The sequence below is a fragment of the Primulina tabacum genome, chromosome 3 (assembly GCF_025594145.1).
Source record: "Primulina tabacum isolate GXHZ01 chromosome 3, ASM2559414v2, whole genome shotgun sequence".
Taxonomy (NCBI): Eukaryota; Viridiplantae; Streptophyta; class Magnoliopsida; order Lamiales; family Gesneriaceae; genus Primulina; species Primulina tabacum.
Window position 1 is genome coordinate 7,208,259 of NC_134552.1, and position 19,578 is coordinate 7,227,836.

Consider the following 19,578-nt stretch of genomic DNA (forward strand, 5'->3'; position numbering starts at 1 on the left):
TTCTACACGCTTAAACGCATCGTAAGTTTTTTAAAAATTTTAGATCTTGACATTCAAGATGTGTTTTGATTTGGACGCTCGTATGATTTTAACAAAACATACATAGGATGTTAGAATCGTTATACCTTTGGTGAATAAATCACTGGACACCAACTGATCCGGTATTAACGGATTAGCTCTTGTTGATTCCCTACGAACTTTCTTCGATGAAATCCTCCTATCAAGTCCACGACTGAATTGTGTGTTCCTCTTCCAAATTGCACTAGAAATATTGGAAGAGATTTACGTTGGAGATCGAATATCGAGAGACGGCTCAAACCCTAAAAATAATTCAAGGTGGCCGAAATATTTGAGAGAAGAGGTGAGGTGATTTTCGAAAATCACTATGAGGTGGTGGCTAGGGTTTCTCTTCTCTACTCTTATTTATATTAACCAATGACCTAATTATCATAATATAATAATTGGGCCCTTTAATTAACATTAATTGGCTTGATTAATTAATTGGGCTAGTCACACTAGTTTAATCCATTAATCAAGGCTCATTAATAACTTTAACTATTTAATATGTTGGACTTGTACTCTTACAAGCCCATTAAACATATTATCCATCATATTTAATTTATTAATCAATAAGCTCAACTTTTGAGTTTAATAAATTAAATCATTATAAATTCAACATTTGAATTTATTATTTAAATTATAAATTCAACTACTTGAATTTTCATCACCTCCAAAATTTAATATTTAATAAACCCAACATTTGAGTTTAATAAATTAAATTCTCAAATTTTATAAATTCAACCCCTTGAATTTATTCTCTCAAAATTTAATTATCATAAATTCAACCCCTTGAATTTACTATATAATATAAATTCAACTTCTTGAATTTATTCTCTCAACGGGAACAAACAATCCAGTACTTGTGTGACCCTCAATGGTTCAGGGATTCAGCTAGCCGTGAGTTCACAACTCTTTGTGATTCAGGACATAATCCTTTATTCGGGCTTACCCTAGTTAGCCCCATTCTTTTCATCAACACCTTGATCAAGAATGTCAGAACTCATTTCTGATTGCACCCATCGGATCATGGTAAGAGCGTCTAGTAGCATCGCCCCATGATCCCCTAGGTATCACTGATAGTGCCTGCAAGAAACAGTCGATTATGATTAACGTACAGTACGGTCCCTTCATCTCATATATCCCGATCGAATCTGCAACCATTGGTTCATCGAGGGTTGTATAATAATTCGATAACTATGTGATAACTTTAATAGTGGCATCGCGTGTACTATTGGAGAACTCTTTCTCCAACGTACATCTCATACTCTGGCCAGAGATTCCATGCACTATTATTACATCATATCACATAGGATATCCACACCCGCAGGTGAGCGGTGAATCCTCGACTACAATGCACTGGCTCCTATATGTGTCGCAACTGTACCCAACCTCGCCACCTGATGACTCTCCTGGAGCCGGTAAACGAGTCAAAGCACAACCCTAGCATATAGAGCCTCAGTGTTGTCCCGGGTCGTAAGGACTAATGGTGTACAATCATAACCACAGACTTATCCTCTCGATGAATGATAACCACTTGGAAAGTCCGAGGGAGGGTTGTTCGGTATAATCATCATATGACTACCCATCTGCATGTTTGAACATCTCTATATATGCCCTTACCAAGAAACGCAGTACACAACATCACAGATGTTAGTCTCAAGTTCAAACGACCTTTATCCATGTTTTAGGCGGCTGAATCGACTAGGAACGAATTTAGATTATACAGTGTTTACAAACGAGTTTCAACATCGAATTACGATTCATTTGTATTAAAGTATAATCAAGGTCTTTATCTATTTTTGATAACATGGGTATACAGATAAAGAAATAACAAACCATGAAATAATGAATTTTATTAAAATAAAGATTGTTAATTACAACTGAGTCAATAAAATCTCCAGCCAACAGTTGGCTTGTAGGGCATATACTCTAACATTTAGAATATTTTGACGATTGTTTTATATCATTATCGAGTCTTGCCGGTTCTATGATATTTTTGGTTTGTTTATGTTATGCTTGTATATGACCGACACTTGTTTATGCTAGTCAAGTTTGTTGAAGGTGTATGTTGATTATTTTGAGTATTTGACTTTTGGTTTTTTTTATTTACGTGAAAGTCATTTCGAAATTTTTATAGGTCCAAAAACGATCTTTAACTAACTTTTCCGTTATTCTATTAAGTAATCATAATTGCGTGTTAATAAATTGTGATTAAAATAACTGACCCTCGTACTAAATGTGTTAATTAAATAGTTAAAATCGAAAAACCGGACCGAACCGCAAAATTTGGTGGACCGAACCGCAAAATTTGGTTTAAACGGTTAAAAAAACGATTTTGATTTTGAATTCTCGTTATTTCGGTTCGGTTCGGTTCTCGGTTTGTAAATTTAAAAATAGAAGAAAAAATCGGACGACTATTTTACATATGTATTAAAATATTTAAATTTTGTATATATAATATATTCAATTAAAATAGACAAAAGGATAATATTTATTCATTCAAGAGATCATGAAATACTAAAATATTGATGATTTTAAATCATTTTACTCTATTTATCATATATCGTTATATTTTGATTATATTTATTTTAAATTGTTAGTTTTATTAAATTATCAAATCGTTCATTTTTAGGTATTTTAAAAGAATATTTAAATATTTACTGACAATTTATTCTGAAACATAGAAGTTAATTTATTATTTAATATAGGTCTATGCTATATTAATATTTAATATAAAAATAAATGTTTCAAATGCTATTTGGTTTATAAGTCGTGTATGCATTTAACAAAGGACTCATATACATATATATCAAGTAATGTGTAACAACCAAAAATCCTGGTATTATATATTAAAGACAGTTAATGAAATATTTTGGTTATTTTCAGTAATTTTAAAACAACCTCTAACAACACATATTATGATTTAAATTAAAAAACATAATTTTTATAGGTAGTAAGAAATTAGATAATTTAGAGAGATATATGTTACATATGTTAAATAAATTGTTGTAATTTTACTAAAAATTAATTTTTGACGCAATTTTTGCATTTTTTATTTCCGAAAACTTTGCTTTTGATTCTCATTTCTCACGCACTTCTTTACAAGCAATTGAGGCACACACGTTGCGTGTAACATAATATTAGATATTTGAAGTATTATTTAATCAATTTATAGAATGAATATTAAATATTTGTAATTTGATATGAATATTATAATTAATGTGTTCGTCACATTGTTGTGTATGTCAAAAAATTTATTTTATATTAGATTAATTTCAATAAAAAATAATAATAATATTATGGTAGAAAAAAATGTTTTTTGGTATTGAAAAACAGGGAAAAAGGGAAGAAATTTTGTTGTCCTACTCAAATATTTTTTTTAATCCTCTCAACTATTATAATATAGAAAAGATAATCTCTAAAAACATCACTTCAAAATAACTAGAAATTCTTTCACATACTCCTTAAGTGAAACTATTAATAAGAAATAAATTAAGAATAATATGAAACCAGATTTTTTATAAAAAAATTATTATTAAAATTAATAAGAAATATATTATTAATAAAAGTAACTTATAATAATAAAAGTAACTTTAATGAATTAATAATAAGTGTAATTAAAAAATATAATTTAAGATTTTTTTAAAAAAAATTATAAGAAGGGGCCGGGCTTATAAATCCCGGTCCTTAGGAAGCGGGATTTTAAATCCGGTTTATTATAATTTTTTTTTTGTTTTTTAATAAACAAAATCTTTTACTATTTATATTATTTAATTTCAAAAAAAAAACCACAAGAAATCAAAAAATTGGAAAACGGTCACGTCGGCGGCGGCGGGATGAGGAAGATGGAGTGGGCGGCGAGAGCGGACCACCTGGGTGGAATACCTCGGAGGATAGTGTTCTTGGCCGTGGGAGCACTCTCTAAGGCAGTAGTAAATCTGTTCAATACCACCACAGTTTACAACGTCGAAACCCTCCTCCGCCTCGTCCGATCCCGCCCTTCCGGCGTCCCGTTACTCACTGTCAGCAATCATATGTCAACGTCAGTCATTCTCTATGTAATTTTCTTTTCGAAATAAAGAAAGTACCCCTTTCGATTTGAATTTGATCCTGCTTTCTCAGGAGTCGAGTTTTATTGAAAAAGCATGTTAATTTTTGACAGTTGATTACTTCTGGTGGTAGAACCACTGGATCTTTTCATTCATCGAGTTTTTATTACTATCTTCATGAATTTTTATTGAATAGCCTTAATAACGACGACCTCTGGGGGCAAGAAATCTAGCAATCAGCTTACAAGTCTCGTTGAAAGATTTGTTTTTTTTGTGTAGTGTTCTTCAAGAATGTAATGTTTATGTTATTTAATTGAATTTTACAATGCAATAACAGTCGTATCTCGAATCATGTAGTGAATGTCACTGAAACATTTGGTTTCTTTGCATTTTGTATCTTTAGAATGTAATGCTTATGTCGTCTTATTGGATTTAACACTGGAATGATGTTCTTATCTCGAATCATGCAGCAAGAATCAAGTTCTCAACTTATTACAGTTTCTATTGATTCAGGATGGATGACCCGTTGATGTGGGGGCTTAAGGATTTCCCAATCACGGACCCAAAGTTTGGTAGATGGGTACTAGCTGCAGAAGACATATGCTTCAAAAATTCCATGTTGTCGTATTTCTTCCGACTTGGTGCGTTTTTTCATGTTTCAATGGTTCCTTGATTGATGAATGAGTGACGTGGCTATTTATTATATTTCATGCCCACAACTACATCACAACGACTGTTATATTGTTCTGATTCAGTTTTTTTACAAACTCAGTTGTGAATGGTTCGGCTACTTAAATCAAGAACTTAAACTTGTAACTGAAGCTCACCAGAGGGAACTGGAGATTTGACTTTAGGATGAATATATCAAAACATCCCGTGGTTCTGATTTTTGAAAACTGATGTCTCTTATTCAAGATTTTACTGCTGGGTTGGCTGCGTGTGACACATATACTTTGACACTAGTCCATCTTAACGATTAAATGGCATATGTCTCTTTTTTATTATTTTCTATTAGGTTTAATTGTTTAAGATATTAATCACCATGCATATTATTGTTGAAGCCGGACATTTAAGTTGAGAATCAATCCCACCAGAAACTCGAAATTACGCACGCAAGGTTGTTTCTGTTGTTATTTTATCTTATTTCACTTTATTCTAGTGGTAAGTTGTTATTGATTTCTTCAAATTTTGCGATCTGAACTCGAGTTTGTCTAATTCATCGAGTGTAAACTTTATAGGTAAATGTATTCCGATAACAAGGGGAGGTGGAATCTATCAGGAGCATATGAATGAGGCTCTTGACTACTTGAGAGATGGATCCTGGGTTCTCTATTCACTCAGTTCTTTTTCTACATATTTGAAAATATACCTCCTGTACTTGATCGTACAAACTCACACAAGGTTTCCTGAATGCAGAAACATTCATATGTGAAACAACTGTGATAAATATCTTGGATTTGCGCATGAAATGTATATACTATTGTGCAGGGATTAACAACTAAAGAAGTCAAAGCTAGGCATTTCCTGTTTGTGACTACTTAGTATATCTTATAGCTTCAACTGCTAAAATTTTATCTGATGATGACGATTTTGGTGAAATCTGTAATGCTCAAGTAAGGGAATGATTTGGAGTGACTCGTGTGTATTGTCATACTTGATGTTTGTTTTGCTGTAAGTCTGGCATGTAGTAAGCTTACACGAATCCATGGAATACAAATACCGTGGGCACAAAATGAAATTATTGCCCAGTGTCTGTTCTGAGCCTTTCGGTTAGTGGTTTGTCTGGATTGAGTTGTGGTTCTGAAGTTTTTCTCTCTCAACTCAAACAAACAGTTGCATACATTTCCAGAGGGAAAAGTGTGTCAAGAAGATGCACCTATACGAAGACTGAAGTGGGGGGCTGCCAGTCTCATTGTTCGAGCCCCCATAACTCCAATAGTTTTGCCTATAGTTCATAATGGCTTTGACAAGGTAATCCTTCTTGTCAAAAGTCTAAAGTAAGTGATCCCTACCATTGAAAAATTTGTGCCTTTTCATTTCTTACTTTGTATAACGATCATGCTTTCCTTTTTGTATTAAAATTGGTTGATCTATCTTCTTTGCATGAGGCCAACATCATCTTAGTCCGCTGGGTATTGAGGTTTGGAGGCAGTTTTTTTTTTGTTTTAACGTCTTATCAATATCAACTATGATGACTTGCTTGCATACTGATCAGGGATGTGAATTTCACACGTTTCATATTGTTGAATCAATGAGGAAAGCATTGAATTGAGATATTATACCATGTAGTACTGAGATGAACAAACTGTTGGTGCATCAAAAGTGATAGCTGAGGAAACAAAGGACCGGGTTTTATAATAATAATAACAATAATAACACATGTAGATTCTCCGTGAAGGACTACTTATTTATATTTTATGTAACAACTGAACATAATTGGAAAATATAAGTTATGTTAGAAATGTCTTTCAAATCACGTCCTTAGTTTATCCAGGAGAATGCCTTTTATTTTGTGTTCGTCTTTGTTTTGCTTTCTATATGGAACCTATTATTCTGTGTAAATGAATGCCATTCACTAATAATACCCACTCTATATCTGAGTCACCTATATAGGAGTCAGTTTAGCCTACGTAAAATTTTGAGTTCCCATGAAAAACAGGGTTGGGCTTTCTTGGCATTCTCGAGAGTTGCAAATAAACTTCTGGCAATAGATATCGTATGTTTTGGATTTGAGACAGTTTCGTATGTAAGGTGGACTTCACTATTAAAACGCTGTATATAATTTTGGTACTTATGCTAGTGATTCGTTTACAAACAGTCTGGCTCATGAGAGTGTGGTACTCAAAACTGATTCTACACTTTTTGAATGATAATAGCACTGAATTTATGAAACGTTTTAGATTTTATCGAACTTTTCATGGTGCAGGGCAATTAATCTGTGTATCTGATGGTTGATATTTGTAATTACTCCTAATTTATCTCCTCTCTCCTCTATTGTATTTACAGGTAATGCCCGAGAAGTATATCTTTGGAAGACGACCTCCTTTTCCCTTGTGGAACAGGGAGATAAGAATAGTTATCGGTGAACCAATGATATTCGACATCCCTAAATTAAAGCCGAGGGCTGTAGAGATGTCAAGGGATTTATCGTTTTCTAGTGTTGGATGGCCCAACACTACTCCTTGTGGACTCGATGAAGCAGCACAAAGATGTCTGTATAAAATTATTTCAGAACGCATTCAGGTGGTCATGGAGGATTTGCGGAATGCTGCTTCTTCTGCTGGTAAAACATTTAAAAAGGCACGCAACTGAGTCTTGATGGTTTGAGGATGGAACAGCATATTGCCGAAGTTTCGAGTTCGTTTTTCGTCCAGAATCTCGGTATATTTTTAGCTCGGGGATTTTTCCATAAACTTGGAGGTCAGTTTACCTTTTGATTTTATTAAGTTCAGTGATTATCTTTTACTGTAATTTTTCTAAAATCCAGGCTTCTTCTGAAATACATTGAAATTTCGAGTGCTAGATCCATGTTTAGTGTTGTAACTGGGAAACATTTTTGTATCATGGCAAAGTTATGATCATTGCTAAACCCGTGGCGCTTCCGGCTTTAATGAGGGATTTTAACGTCAGGTGATTGACAAGTTGTATAAATATAATTGATGGTATAAATTAGTTAAAGTTAAATACAAAATTTTATTTATGATACTAATTATAATTTATCAGATAGTTGAAATATTCTCTATTTTTATAGAAATTGATATTTGATTTATATTTTTTTAGCTATGTTATTTTAACTAATGCTTATTATATATTCATTTTTCTCTTTTTAAAAGTTGATAAACTCAGAGAAACAATTTAAAGGAGTTTTTATTTACAGTAAAAACTATTAAATTATTAATGTCCACAATTAATCGGACTTTTTAAGTATTGTTATAAATTTATATAGAATTCTTAATTAATTAATAATGTATAAAATGAACCTTGTATTTTTCAAAAAGATAGTTTAAAAGCATGGTGGCGGCGGTGCATGGCATAAGTGATACTAAATTAAATTATTAATGCCATGCTAAATTTAATAGTAATCTAGTAGACGTTAATAATTTTGTGATATGCTAAATTGTAATACATAGAGCATAATGTCATACGTGAGACTTTGTACAAAATAAAGTGTTGTCAAATTTTGTGGTTTGCTTCTCGAAAAAAAAAAAGTGGTTTGCTTTACTTGCCAAAAAAAAATAAGGCAAAAACTTGCGTGAGACGGTCTTAAGGGTTATATTTTGTGAGATTGATATCTTATTTGGATCATCCATAAAAAATATTATTTTTTTATTGTGAATATTACTTTTTATTGTGAATATCGGTACCGTCTCACAAGAGAACTGTTCAAAAAACAAAGAAATTTGTAGTTTGCTCTCAAATAACCTTCCAATATTGTTTCGTGGTAAATCCAACTGGGCAAACACTGCTTTGGCAAAATTTACCTGAAAATGAAATTTGACAGGTGAAAGAAGTAAAAAAATAGCTGATACAACTCTACAATGGACACAGCAGTACAATTGCAAGAAGTAGGCTAGTTGAATCTTGAAATCGATCAAGCAATCAAGTTTGAATTGGCAACCAGATTACCTCATTTCCCAGTTGTTTAAAATGAGGCCCATTTATGCCATTAAACTTAACTTGGAACGTGTAACCCGCACAACCAAGGGGCTAGTAACCCAAGATCTTTTGTTCCTCCATGACAAGGACCCGAAAACGTAATCTTCAACCGGACCTGTTACCTCAAACCTCACGGTGAAATTCATCTTCTGCAAATACCTTGTGAAGACAAGTCTTTTGGGCACTACGGTAACATTTATCCCTGCGGGAGGAAACACTACTGCTCTGTAGATACTTCTTGGGCCTCCCACATTAGTCACCGTTCGACTGATCATAAACGTCTTTTTCAGATTGGGAACCGTAATTGAGGGATAGTTAAGGCTAGATGGTGTTGCGAAGGTTGGACTGCAAGTGCTATTGTCTCCTGTGATCATACGAAGAGATCTCTCGCTATAACCGATGGAGCAGAGAACCTCTTTGTAATCTGTGGGTGTTGAATCATAAATTAGACCTGGATCCAGAACCGTTCTTGGGTTTATAAAACCAGAGCCTAAATCAAATGCATTTGCCTTTCGTCCATCTGGGCCAGCTGTAATTGGTTTCCGATGCTTGTCCAGCATAGTAGCTGCACCAAACTTTGTATACTAAAGATTCTTCATTAAAAAATCGTGACGCTCACACATGCATCTTTTAAGCAGAAATTTGCTTTAAGCTTTTCTTTTTTTACCCGTAGTCATGAGTGCAGATTTGATGGCAGATGGGGACCAAGACTTGTGGATGGCTTTTATCAAGGCAACAATTCCGGTTACATGGGGACAAGCCATTGAAGTTCCAGAAAGTATGTTGAAATTAATTTTCGAAATTGCCGGAGACCAGGATGCCAAGATATTCAATCCAGGTGCCGCTATGTCAGGCTACAAATTTGGTACACGTGCAAGGCAGGAATGAGAACCGGTTAAAGGGAAACCTTAAGTGTAACATTTCTTGCTTCATGATTGACAAACTAAAGGGCAGTAACTTGGTATTTCTGGTTATACAAAAAGAGAACGAAAAGAGAACGTGGAAAAGAAGAATCTTGAAGAATGAATGTTACCTTAAGAATTTCAGGAGTTAATGTATTCGGACCCTTTGAAGAAAAGGTTGCTACTTGTGGAGCAATATGGGATCCTAAAACAGTCTTGGCAGAAAGAATCATCGAGGTAGCATTCCTGTTTCCATAACTCAATCAGTGAAAAGGGATTTAGAAATTCAAGAAAATCATTAAGATTCTTTGGGACAGAACAAACCTTGTTTTATTTATGTATGATAGAATCTTGTTTCCAGTTTCTTCTCCAACAATTCCTGCTGGAATTACAAAAGGGACAGCAACATCTTTATCCTCTTCATCTATAAGAATCATTCCAACTCCTCCAGCTTCTTTAACAACCACGCTTTTTGCCAGCTTCGACTCTGTTGAGCTCCCAGCATGTCGGCACACCAGAACTTTATTTTTGGCCTTCGTACTATTCAAAGAGCTATCCAAGCAGTAGCTAGTATGATGAACACGAAAGACTAATATAACTTGAGATTTCAGATGGAGGTTTAATATCAAGATTGAACACGAAACAAACTACCTTTTGATTCACCTGGATTGATAAGGAGTGAAGTATCCCGCATAAGCTTCAGAAGCGGAGATGATCCTTCTTGAGATATTCATTTTCGCTAGACTCAGACTTTCACCCTATTTGAGATTAAAATGGTTGAAATCACAGAGTATCAAAGATTTAACTTCGCTATTACAACCAATAAGGGTTTTAATCTGGTTACCAAGATATGAGCTCCATTTCCGAGAAAGATATCCGATGCAAAATCCCTATCTGTTGAGCATGCTGCCACAGTGATCAACCAAGGAGCAAGATTTGTTGCAGAACCCGGATTTCCTTTGTTTCCAACTGAGGCAACCACAGTTATCCCATGGCTAACAGCGTGAAACGATCCCACAGAGATGGCATCACTAAAATAATCCATCGGAGGTTCATCTGACCCCAAGGAAACCGATAAAATATGCACGCCGTCTCGTACCGCATCATCAAATGCAGCCAACAAATCAACATCATAGCAAGCCGAGCTCCAGCACGTCTTATATACAGCAATTCGAGCCATTGGAGCTCCACCTCTGGCTCCACCGGTTGCCAGCCCTTTGTAATTCATGTTAGCAACATAACGACCAGCAGCAATTGAAGCTGTGTGGCTCCCATGGCCAGAGCTGTCCCTTGGACATTTGTAAGATATAGTTTCATCCGATTCTTCTTCGGCTTCGTAGCCACTCAGGTAGTATTTGGCACCAATCAATTTCCTTGAGGAAGACAAAGTCATCAGACCTTCAACTCTAATTAATGAATACAAGAAATCCAATAATATGTGACGGTAGGATTAAAATGATATAAACCTGTTGCATGCAGAAATGTTGAATGCTTCCCCTGCTTGGCATTGCCCCCTCCATCCATCCGGCACTGGGGGCATGTTAACATCACTAAAACTTGGGGACTCTGGCCAAATTCCTGAGATATAAATGGCCTTGTGTAAATCCCAAGATTTAATTTTTAGATTACAAGAAAGGGAAAGAGCAAGAGTGAATTTTGATCATCCAAGAAAATTTACTAGTTCTCTGTAAGGAAAAAAGAACTAGTTCTCTGTAAGGAAAAAAGATGCAATTTATATGATATCGGATTTTTTCAGCAAGGCAACACACAGTAGCAAGGATCGCGCAAACCAAGTGATATAATTATGATATCAGATGAAAAATAAATCTTTCGGAGTAGAGTAAAGATAGTTTTAAAACTACATTTACTAGGTAAATTTAATTTAATTGCCATCTCTCAGTAGCCTTTAACTCATTCAATCATGGCAGTCAGTCAAACAGACAATAATGTAAACAATAAAAAAAAAAACTAAATTTAGCAGATGCTTTGAAACCACAAAAAGTAAAGCATAAAAAAGCAAGTGTTTGTTCCATACTATTCTGTAATGCATTTAAGAACTCACCAGTATCAATAAATCCAACGATGACATTAACTTGGTTCTTGGTAGAATAACCTGGGATCTCCATAGTTTCTTCAGCATTGAGTCCCATGAATTCCCAAGAATGTGTGGTGTGAACACTCCTTTTTGTATTGGGAAACACAGATACCACTCCGGTCATTTCTGAGGAGCAACGATAAGATTAGTACTGAATTGAAACATGTTCGGTTAATTATTGTGACCCCATGTATATTTCGAATCACTAGCCAATCTTTTCACCAGGAATTTAACAAAAGTTCCATTTAGTTGCAAAATAGAGCGCTTGCCTGCCACTTCAGAAGCTTGTTCATCAGTCAACTTGGCAGCAAAGCCCCTAAAACCATATCTATAACTGTAAACATGAGAAGCCTTAGCTTGCTCCACACTGCGTTTTGCAGCAATTCATGTATTGGCATCAAGAACAAAAAAGCGATCAATTAGTCCAAAGATGGGGGAAAATACCAAAAAATCGAGAGACATAGTACGAAAACTAACCTTCCTCCATGAACAGCAGAAAGAATTTGATGGTTTTGCCTTAAAATATCATCTGGGTCGGCACTACCTTTGCTGCCTATGTACACCACATACAACTGTAGAAAACAGACACCATCACTTTTTAACATCTTCAATATCAATACATTTACAATCCCAGATTGGGAAAACTTGAACAAAATTTACCTTAGACGAACAAGATGAGCTAATTCCTGCAAGGAAAATGAATAGCAATAGATACAGTTCAAAACCAGTCTGTTTAATATTTGTCAAAGAACCCATTTCGTATATCCTTGCTTATGATGAACGGATGGCGGAGAAAGACGCAGATTAATCAAAACAGCATCAGAGCAAAGAGAAAACGCAGGAGAATGGAGATAGCAAAATTTTTACAATGGTGAAAAGCTGGATATGGACATAATAATGATGATGTATCATGATTGTAAAGGTATTTTCACTAATGAATTGTATGATTCGGATTGAAAGTTAGTAACACTGGAAAAAAAGGGAAGAAAACAAAACGTCAAGGAAGGATGAAGAAGGTGGCGTTTGCTTTTAAGTAACTGAAACAACCCCCACCCACGAGGTTGACACCCGCGCCGTTATCCACATCACACCGTTTGAAAAGTATTCCTTTTGCTTAAATTTCTGCCAACGTTACACTATTTTATACCTTGCTTTTCCTCAAAATTCGCCCTTGTTTCAGGTGAACAAGGAGGAATGTTGTTGGGGTTCGTGTCTATCATTTTTTATTTTTATTTTACAAAGAAGACTCGAACCTAGTAGACCTGGGGGAGGGGAATGGTGAGATCGACCAACTGGGCGTCTCGTGTCTGTATTTTTGGCATACCGGGAGTCTATTTGTGTGTTTGTTCAAGATGAATGATCTATATATCATTTCAAAATAAAAAAGTAATTATCGATTTTAAATTGAGTAGACTCTTGTGAGACAGTCTCATGAATTTTATCATGGAGACACGTCAACCCTACTAATAAAAAGAAATACTCTTAGCATAAAAAGTAATACTTTTTCATGGATGACCCAAATAGATACCCGTCCCACAAAATACGACCCGTGAGATCGTCTCACACAAATTTTTGTCTTTTAAAATTTTCATTTTCAAGTGGCCGATCATCTTATATAAAACAAAAACTAAAAGTTCTACTCTCAGTGTAGCATAGACCGACTCTGATTATGCTAACATAAGTTGAGGGCCAACATATTTTTTGTTCCAATGAATGACCTTTTACCTCCCCACACGTTTGAGATACAATCCTAGGTCTTCCGACAATGACAGCATGAATTGTTGCAACTATTTCGTTTTCCTTTTCATTATAAAAAAATCTAACTATGTATTCATCTTTATTAAAAATTTGTTGATCGAAGATGCTATAATTTATTGTAAACTCTTATAAACTAGTAAAATCACTAATTCTTCAAAACTCAACGACCTGGTCGCAACACCACTCATCAATGATCGATCCAATTATCAAACAAAATTATAGCACAATGCCAAATGTGTTTGAATAAGAACAACAAACTGTTTGAAGTACAGTTTTTCATTAATGTTCCCCTTTGTCGGAGTTTGAGAACATATAGTTATTGTGTTCCACTTATTTTACAAAGTTCTATGGTCGGTCTGTGAGCGATATGGTAAACCAAAGATTTTTCTGAGTAAAAACCATTGTATCATCAAGTATTCCATTAATTAGATAGAATGACTCGAAAAAATCTTTTTAAAATTTATCACTCGATGTTTCGAATTACAATCATTTTTGATACCATTATCTCGTGATTTAGGCCCAATCTCATGATTATATAATGAGTTTATTTAGCAATATACCTAATATTTTGTATCAATTATCGATATTGTTCATGATAGTGGAACAAAATTAGTCTGATTCTATCAAAGCTCGACTAATTTTGATTGATCTCTTAATATTTATAATTTTTAGGCATAGTTTGGTACACTTGAAAAGTGAGTTATCGATAAATTATCATCCGACATCTCATGCTCGGTATATTTTTAAAAAGCCCATTATAATTCAATAAGCATGTGATAAATGCTTCTCCATGTGGAGAAGACATCCTTTTGAGTAGGTGTGATGAGCTAAGGATACGAGAAAAAATACCACAAATTGACACAATTACCCTCCATATTTAAAAATGTCTAAACCCTAAACATACCTCATTCTCCTCAAATTCGTTTGTCATAGGATGTGAACGAGTCAAGCCGAGACGAGACGAATCAAGCTCGAGCTCAGCTTGTTTAAGGTAAATCTATGCTCGACCTCGACTTGAGCTCGATTCGAGATTTTATCATTAGGCTCAAGCTCGGATCATTTTGAAATTACTAAACTCATGAATAGCTCGAGCTCGGTTTGTTAGTAACTTGTTTATCGTGTTTAATGAGTAGACTCGAGCTAAGCTCGTTAAGCGGGATCATTTTCTAGTTCTTTAAACAAGCTCACTTTCGAGATCATAAGCTCTTTTACGAGTCCGTCGGTCATTCTTAGCCTAAGTGCTGACTATGATATGGGAATTTAAGAGGGTATCCTTTCATTTTATAGTTTTTCAATTTCTTCTTTTTCACTTAGATATTGATGTGGGACAATGTAAGTTATTTTCCAATACTTAAGTTATTGTACACTCGCGATCCAACAAATTAGCCAAGCTCTAGCTAGAGCTCGAGTCACATAAATAAGCTGAGCTCGAGCTCGCGAAGAGTCTCGTGAGCTAATCAGCTTAATGTCCTTAAGCTCGAGATAAACTCGATAAAATTGTCAAGCTCGAAATCGAGCTCGAGCTCAGTTCAATAAGTTTAATGTATGACCTCGAACGAGTTTTTTTATCAAGCTGAGCTCCGAATAGTTCGCTAGCATCTTGGTTCATTTACATCCCTAGTTCGGCTTTTGCAGCTGCCGAAACCTCTCTACATTTGGCGGCTGAGGAATTGTCTTGACATACTTCTCAAGAGGTCTTCGTACAAAGATCTTCACTCACTGAGGTGAAGATACATTAAAGGACCACAACCTATTAAATACATTAAATTGTATTTATGTATCTACATATTAAAGGCCAACAACCTATTAAATACATTAAATCCAAATAGCCAAAACTTTAACTAATCACTTTAATTTTGAGCTTTGACTTAATAGACAACCCACAAATCACATATAAACTCATATAAATAAAATTATATATCCAACATTTTAGCCATGTGCTAACAAGTGTTTTAATCTTCTTGGATACAAAACTGGTGGCAACTACGATATTTTTGACAAAACAAATATAAGAATCCTATAACATGTGTGAATTTCTTCAACAAAAGGAGCTCGAATGTTAGATCCTTGTGTGGCTGTCGATGAAATTAGCCACACGATCTGCTTTTGCTCTTGTCTTGTGATCATAATACTCTGTCGCATGTAAATTGCTCCAAGAAATATTGTCGAACATATCCGAAGAAAATGATATCGCATAAACAATTGTGAATTAGAGTCTTCCTTAGTCTAAAGAAAATTTAATGCATAATGGCCCTCTGTGCCTCATTTCAATCTGTTACTGATTTTTGAACATATTTTATGTGATTTCTCGTGTGTAATGTTCCTCAAAACTCACCACACTTCAACTCTCTTCTTCCCCACTGAGCCTATATATACTTCACTTAGTCACAAGTGTCGGAGAAACTAATTAGCTTTCTACCTCTGTTCTTATTTGCGTGCTTTAGCTGATATCTTTTTCTTCTGTTATTTTGTCTAGAAGATGATTATGTAGCTATTTAACTTTCTAAATTCATTGTGTTTTGAAGATAATATATATTTTTAAAATTTATAGCAACATGTTCCAATTTTCTAAAGTGTTTTATTTATTAAAAAAATTATTCAACTTGATTTGTTTTGAGTCATCCTCTTCTTTTCCTAGAAAAATAAAAATATCTATAAAGAATATGAAACTGTAAAATAACTTCTTCTTTTTTTTTTTAATCTTAGTTTGTGATTTTTTTAATCTAAAAAACGATTTTTAGATTATTTTTGAGATAGCAATAGTAGCAAAGTTTATTCATTATGCTGATTTGGTGATTATTGTTTCATAGTCAGTGAATTAACATAATGTTCAATCGTTATTATAGTTTGGAATGAAACTGAAAAAATATCCACAAATGAAGCACGAGAACCCCTTGAGAACGTAAATATGTAAGGCAGATCGATGGTAGTATTAACTTGGAGTATGTAAGCTGCCCAATTATTTTGTAAAAACAAATTTAAAAGGCCTCGATCGAGTTTATATTTCCATTAAGAGCTGATCATGATCCTTCGAGGCTTCAACGAAAAAAAGCAGCCGTGGATGCATGTGCTGCGTATTCATGATAAATTCGCTGGTGGAGTCGTGGCTCCGGCTTATTGGCGATGCATGAAGAAGAAAGAAGTGAAATATGGAATATTTGTCGGATCTTTGCTGGGCTCCTTTTATTAAGAAATTGGGGTAGATAGTGATATATTTAACTTTGGAACGGACTGTACAGCAGGTATTTATATATATTCTTTACGTATTCAATTGCTACTCCCAAAGAAAAGCTTCCGAATAACAAATCTGTTGCCACTGTTAGTATTTATTTCATCTCTCCGATTGAGAAAAAAATCACGAGAACATGGTTTGATTTTACTATGTCGTGGGAAATTTGCGTAGGTTGGTAAAGCTGGTTGGCGACAAGTGGAAATCGATGTCCGATGATGTATACTTTCGCTTCAAATCTAAATTATTCAGTTGTTTCTTCTGTTTTTGAACGGTAGTATGTATCATTATTCGTTTGAAATCGTTCCAGGATAAAGCTCCCTTTGTCGCCAAGGCTGAGAAGTGGAAGGCTGAATACGAGAAAACCCCCAGGCCTACGACAAGAAAATCGTAATTTCTTGATTCTTTAGCCACGAGTGAACTATCGATTACATCTACGTTTTCATCTACCAAAGCGCTTTAAATCATTACTCAATAGGCCGAAGGAACTGATGCTGAAGAAGAGAGCGACAAGTTGAAGTCTGAAGTCCATGACGACGAAGACGACGACGAAGGCAGCGCAGAGGTATGATGGGTTGTTTTCAGATTCTTTCCCTCACTCTAATTTTCAATTATCAATATACTTTTTGGAATTTTAACACTTCATTTGGGTAAAATTCTTAAAATATTTAGGATGATGAATACTAATCCATGTTATCTCGTGATGAAGTTTGGGTTTATAAATTATGCCATAAACAATTTCCTCTGAGCAACTATGGACAAGCAAATTGTATTTGGTCCGAAAAGAAACGAATTTAGTTAACTCCTCACTCGAAAGGTCAGATGGGATTGTTTATTTTGTACTCCATTGTTGTCTTGTGCTCCCCACTGCTGCTTTATGATAATCCACTCTTTCGTTCTTCAAGATTTAAACCATCTTATGATTAGTGTACACTTTTATCATTATTCAGATATTCTGTGTATCATGTTTGGAAATCATTTGTGCAAAAGTTGCAAAAATTACCAAGATTGATTGAAGATAAATTGGATCGGATTTTCCTTTTTTTCTTCTGCAGTACCTCGCGTGACATGAGCGTAAAAGGGATTTAACAATCAGTTTTCTTTTTGTAAGGACTAAAATAACTTATTTTGGCTTTTTTACCCCACATTGTAGGGTGGATCTCGAAAGATATGAAAGATCTCCCTCTAAGCCGTACATACGACTTTAATCGAATATGGCTTTCCGCAAAATTCTATATGTATCTATGAGACCGAGTATGGAATTCTGTTTACTCACTTTAAATTGAGTATTTGTTTCCCTCCCTTTCTTGCTAGAATTGGAAATCCTGTATTTTACACTTCCATACGATTGACTCCTTGGGTTCCCGAAATAGTGTAAAAAGAAGTGTTTCGAATCATTGCTATTTGACTCGGACCTGTTCTAAAAAAGTCGAGGTATTTCGAATTGTTTGTTGACACGGACAAAGTCAGGGACAACCTCTGAAATTATTTCAATATTGAACCTTAGACATATAGGAGTTTCGAATCGAATCTCTTTAGAAAGAAAATCTTTTGTCTCATGGTAGCATCCTCCGGTCTCCTTACGAAACTTTCATTATTGGGTTAGCCATATACTTCACATGTTTCTAGCAATTCACATGGAATCATCAAATAATACGAGTCTTGGATAAGAATCTACAACGCACTAGAACGCCCTTGTTGACGATTCTTTACTCCGACAGCATCTAGGGTTCCTCGAACAATGTGATATCTTATATCGGGTAATAAATCCTTAAGTACCCTTCCCCCTCTTACTAAGACTGAAGAATATTCTTGTAAATTATGGCCAATACCGGGTATGTAAGCAGTGCTTTCAAATCCAGAGGTTAATCGTACTCTGACAACTTTACGTAAGGCAGAGTTTGGTTTTTTGGGGGTGATAGAGGAAAAGATAACAGATAAGTCACCCTCTCCATGAATCTAGGAACTTTTGTTTGCATTGTATTATTTGGTCTATGTACCAAAACTGACAACATTCGAGATTATGCAGGATTATACACGAAAGATCCTTTTTGACTTTCTCTTTAGCCCTATATCTCTTATCCCTATGAGGTCTTCCTCCACTAGCAGGTTTTTTCAAAAAAATCTTATTTATTCTGGTGTGGATGGCAGGCAGGCCTATATTCCTTGGTTTTAATATGACTCCTTACAAGCGTTGTTTCTATCTAGTATTATCTAAAAATAATCAAGTTACTAATGACCGGACGAAATCAAGAAATCACCCCTCACGTGCAAAATTATAGAAGATCTCCTTTAAGATCAAACAATTCCATCGAATTGAGTATGATTGTATGTGTGATAGCATCTAATTACAAATATTTTAACATGCTTATTATTTATTTTCGGATACAAATAATTGTCTTGTTTATTTTAATTTTTTTTTTGACGTATTATCAAAAACAAAATTGATATATTTTTTACACAAAAATTTATTTAAAATGAATGAAATTATTTTCAATTTGATTATTTATTAATATTGAAAATTATTATTATGTATTTTTTTAAAAATATTAATTATTTAAATTGACTTTAATAATTTAATTTTAATTACAATTAATTTAGTACTGACTTATTTGTTATTTTTTTTAAAATCAATATGTAAAAAATATTATATTGAAAGAGAGAAATATTTCAAATTAGTAAAAGTTATCCACGTTCAATTATTAGTTCAAATAAATTTTAAAAAATCACAATAATAAATTATAAAATCCATAGGGTTCTATGAAAAAGTTTACAAATGTCAATAAAAGTCATGTAAAATATGAAAAAAACTTGTGTGAGACGGTCTCA

General features: G+C 34.3%; 2 protein-coding genes and 1 pseudogene across 7 annotated transcripts; 2 read left to right on the forward strand and 1 right to left on the reverse strand.

Moving 5' to 3' along the window:
- The first annotated feature begins 3,827 nt into the window (after window positions 1-3,827).
- LOC142539744 (N-acylphosphatidylethanolamine synthase) lies at window positions 3,828-7,878 on the forward strand. Of its 6 annotated transcripts, none has more exons than XM_075645416.1 (5): window positions 3,828-4,102; window positions 4,623-4,750; window positions 5,348-5,433; window positions 5,943-6,080; window positions 7,116-7,878. In XM_075645416.1, the coding sequence occupies exons 1-5, from the start codon at window positions 3,897-3,899 to the stop codon at window positions 7,419-7,421; spliced, it is 864 nt and encodes a 287-aa protein (XP_075501531.1). In that variant the 5' UTR covers window positions 3,828-3,896; the 3' UTR covers window positions 7,422-7,878. The 6 variants fall into 6 exon arrangements, with proteins under 6 accessions (XP_075501531.1, XP_075501534.1, XP_075501533.1 ...); XM_075645419.1 differs by having other exon boundaries at window positions 3,867-4,118; window positions 4,580-4,750; XM_075645418.1 differs by having other exon boundaries at window positions 3,867-4,118; window positions 4,608-4,750.
- A 697-nt stretch (window positions 7,879-8,575) lies between these two features.
- LOC142539745 (subtilisin-like serine-protease S) lies at window positions 8,576-12,880 on the reverse strand. Its single transcript, XM_075645423.1, has 11 exons — window positions 12,423-12,880; window positions 12,240-12,334; window positions 12,032-12,129; window positions 11,730-11,888; window positions 11,134-11,245; window positions 10,512-11,040; window positions 10,331-10,425; window positions 9,992-10,234; window positions 9,799-9,913; window positions 9,433-9,619; window positions 8,576-9,330 (listed from the first exon to the last, which is right to left on the reverse strand). Exons 1-11 carry the CDS (start codon window positions 12,516-12,518, stop codon window positions 8,768-8,770), a joined length of 2,292 nt encoding a protein of 763 aa, XP_075501538.1. The 5' UTR covers window positions 12,519-12,880; the 3' UTR covers window positions 8,576-8,767.
- Window positions 12,881-16,669: 3,789 nt separating this feature from the next.
- Window positions 16,670-17,513, forward strand: LOC142538347 (high mobility group B protein 2-like; annotated as a pseudogene).
- The last annotated feature ends 2,065 nt before the right edge of the window (window positions 17,514-19,578 follow it).

Bases quoted from the DNA above. Each gene is read 5' to 3' on its own strand.
- LOC142539744 (XM_075645416.1), top strand. From the start codon at position 3,897: ATGAGGAAGATGGAGTGGGCGGCGAGAGCGGACCACCTGGGTGGAATA. The intron at 4,751-5,347 runs GTGCGTTTTTTC...TAAACTTTATAG, and splicing joins GTCGTATTTCTTCCGACTTG to GTAAATGTATTCCGATAACA. The intron at 6,081-7,115 runs GTAATCCTTCTT...TTGTATTTACAG, and splicing joins TTCATAATGGCTTTGACAAG to GTAATGCCCGAGAAGTATAT.
- LOC142539745 (XM_075645423.1), bottom strand. From the start codon at position 12,518: ATGGGTTCTTTGACAAATATTAAACAGACTGGTTTTGAACTGTATCTA. The intron at 11,246-11,729 runs GTGAGTTCTTAA...TTTATATCTCAG, and splicing joins CGTTGGATTTATTGATACTG to GAATTTGGCCAGAGTCCCCA. The intron at 10,426-10,511 runs GTAACCAGATTA...AATCTCAAATAG, and splicing joins GAAATGGAGCTCATATCTTG to GGTGAAAGTCTGAGTCTAGC.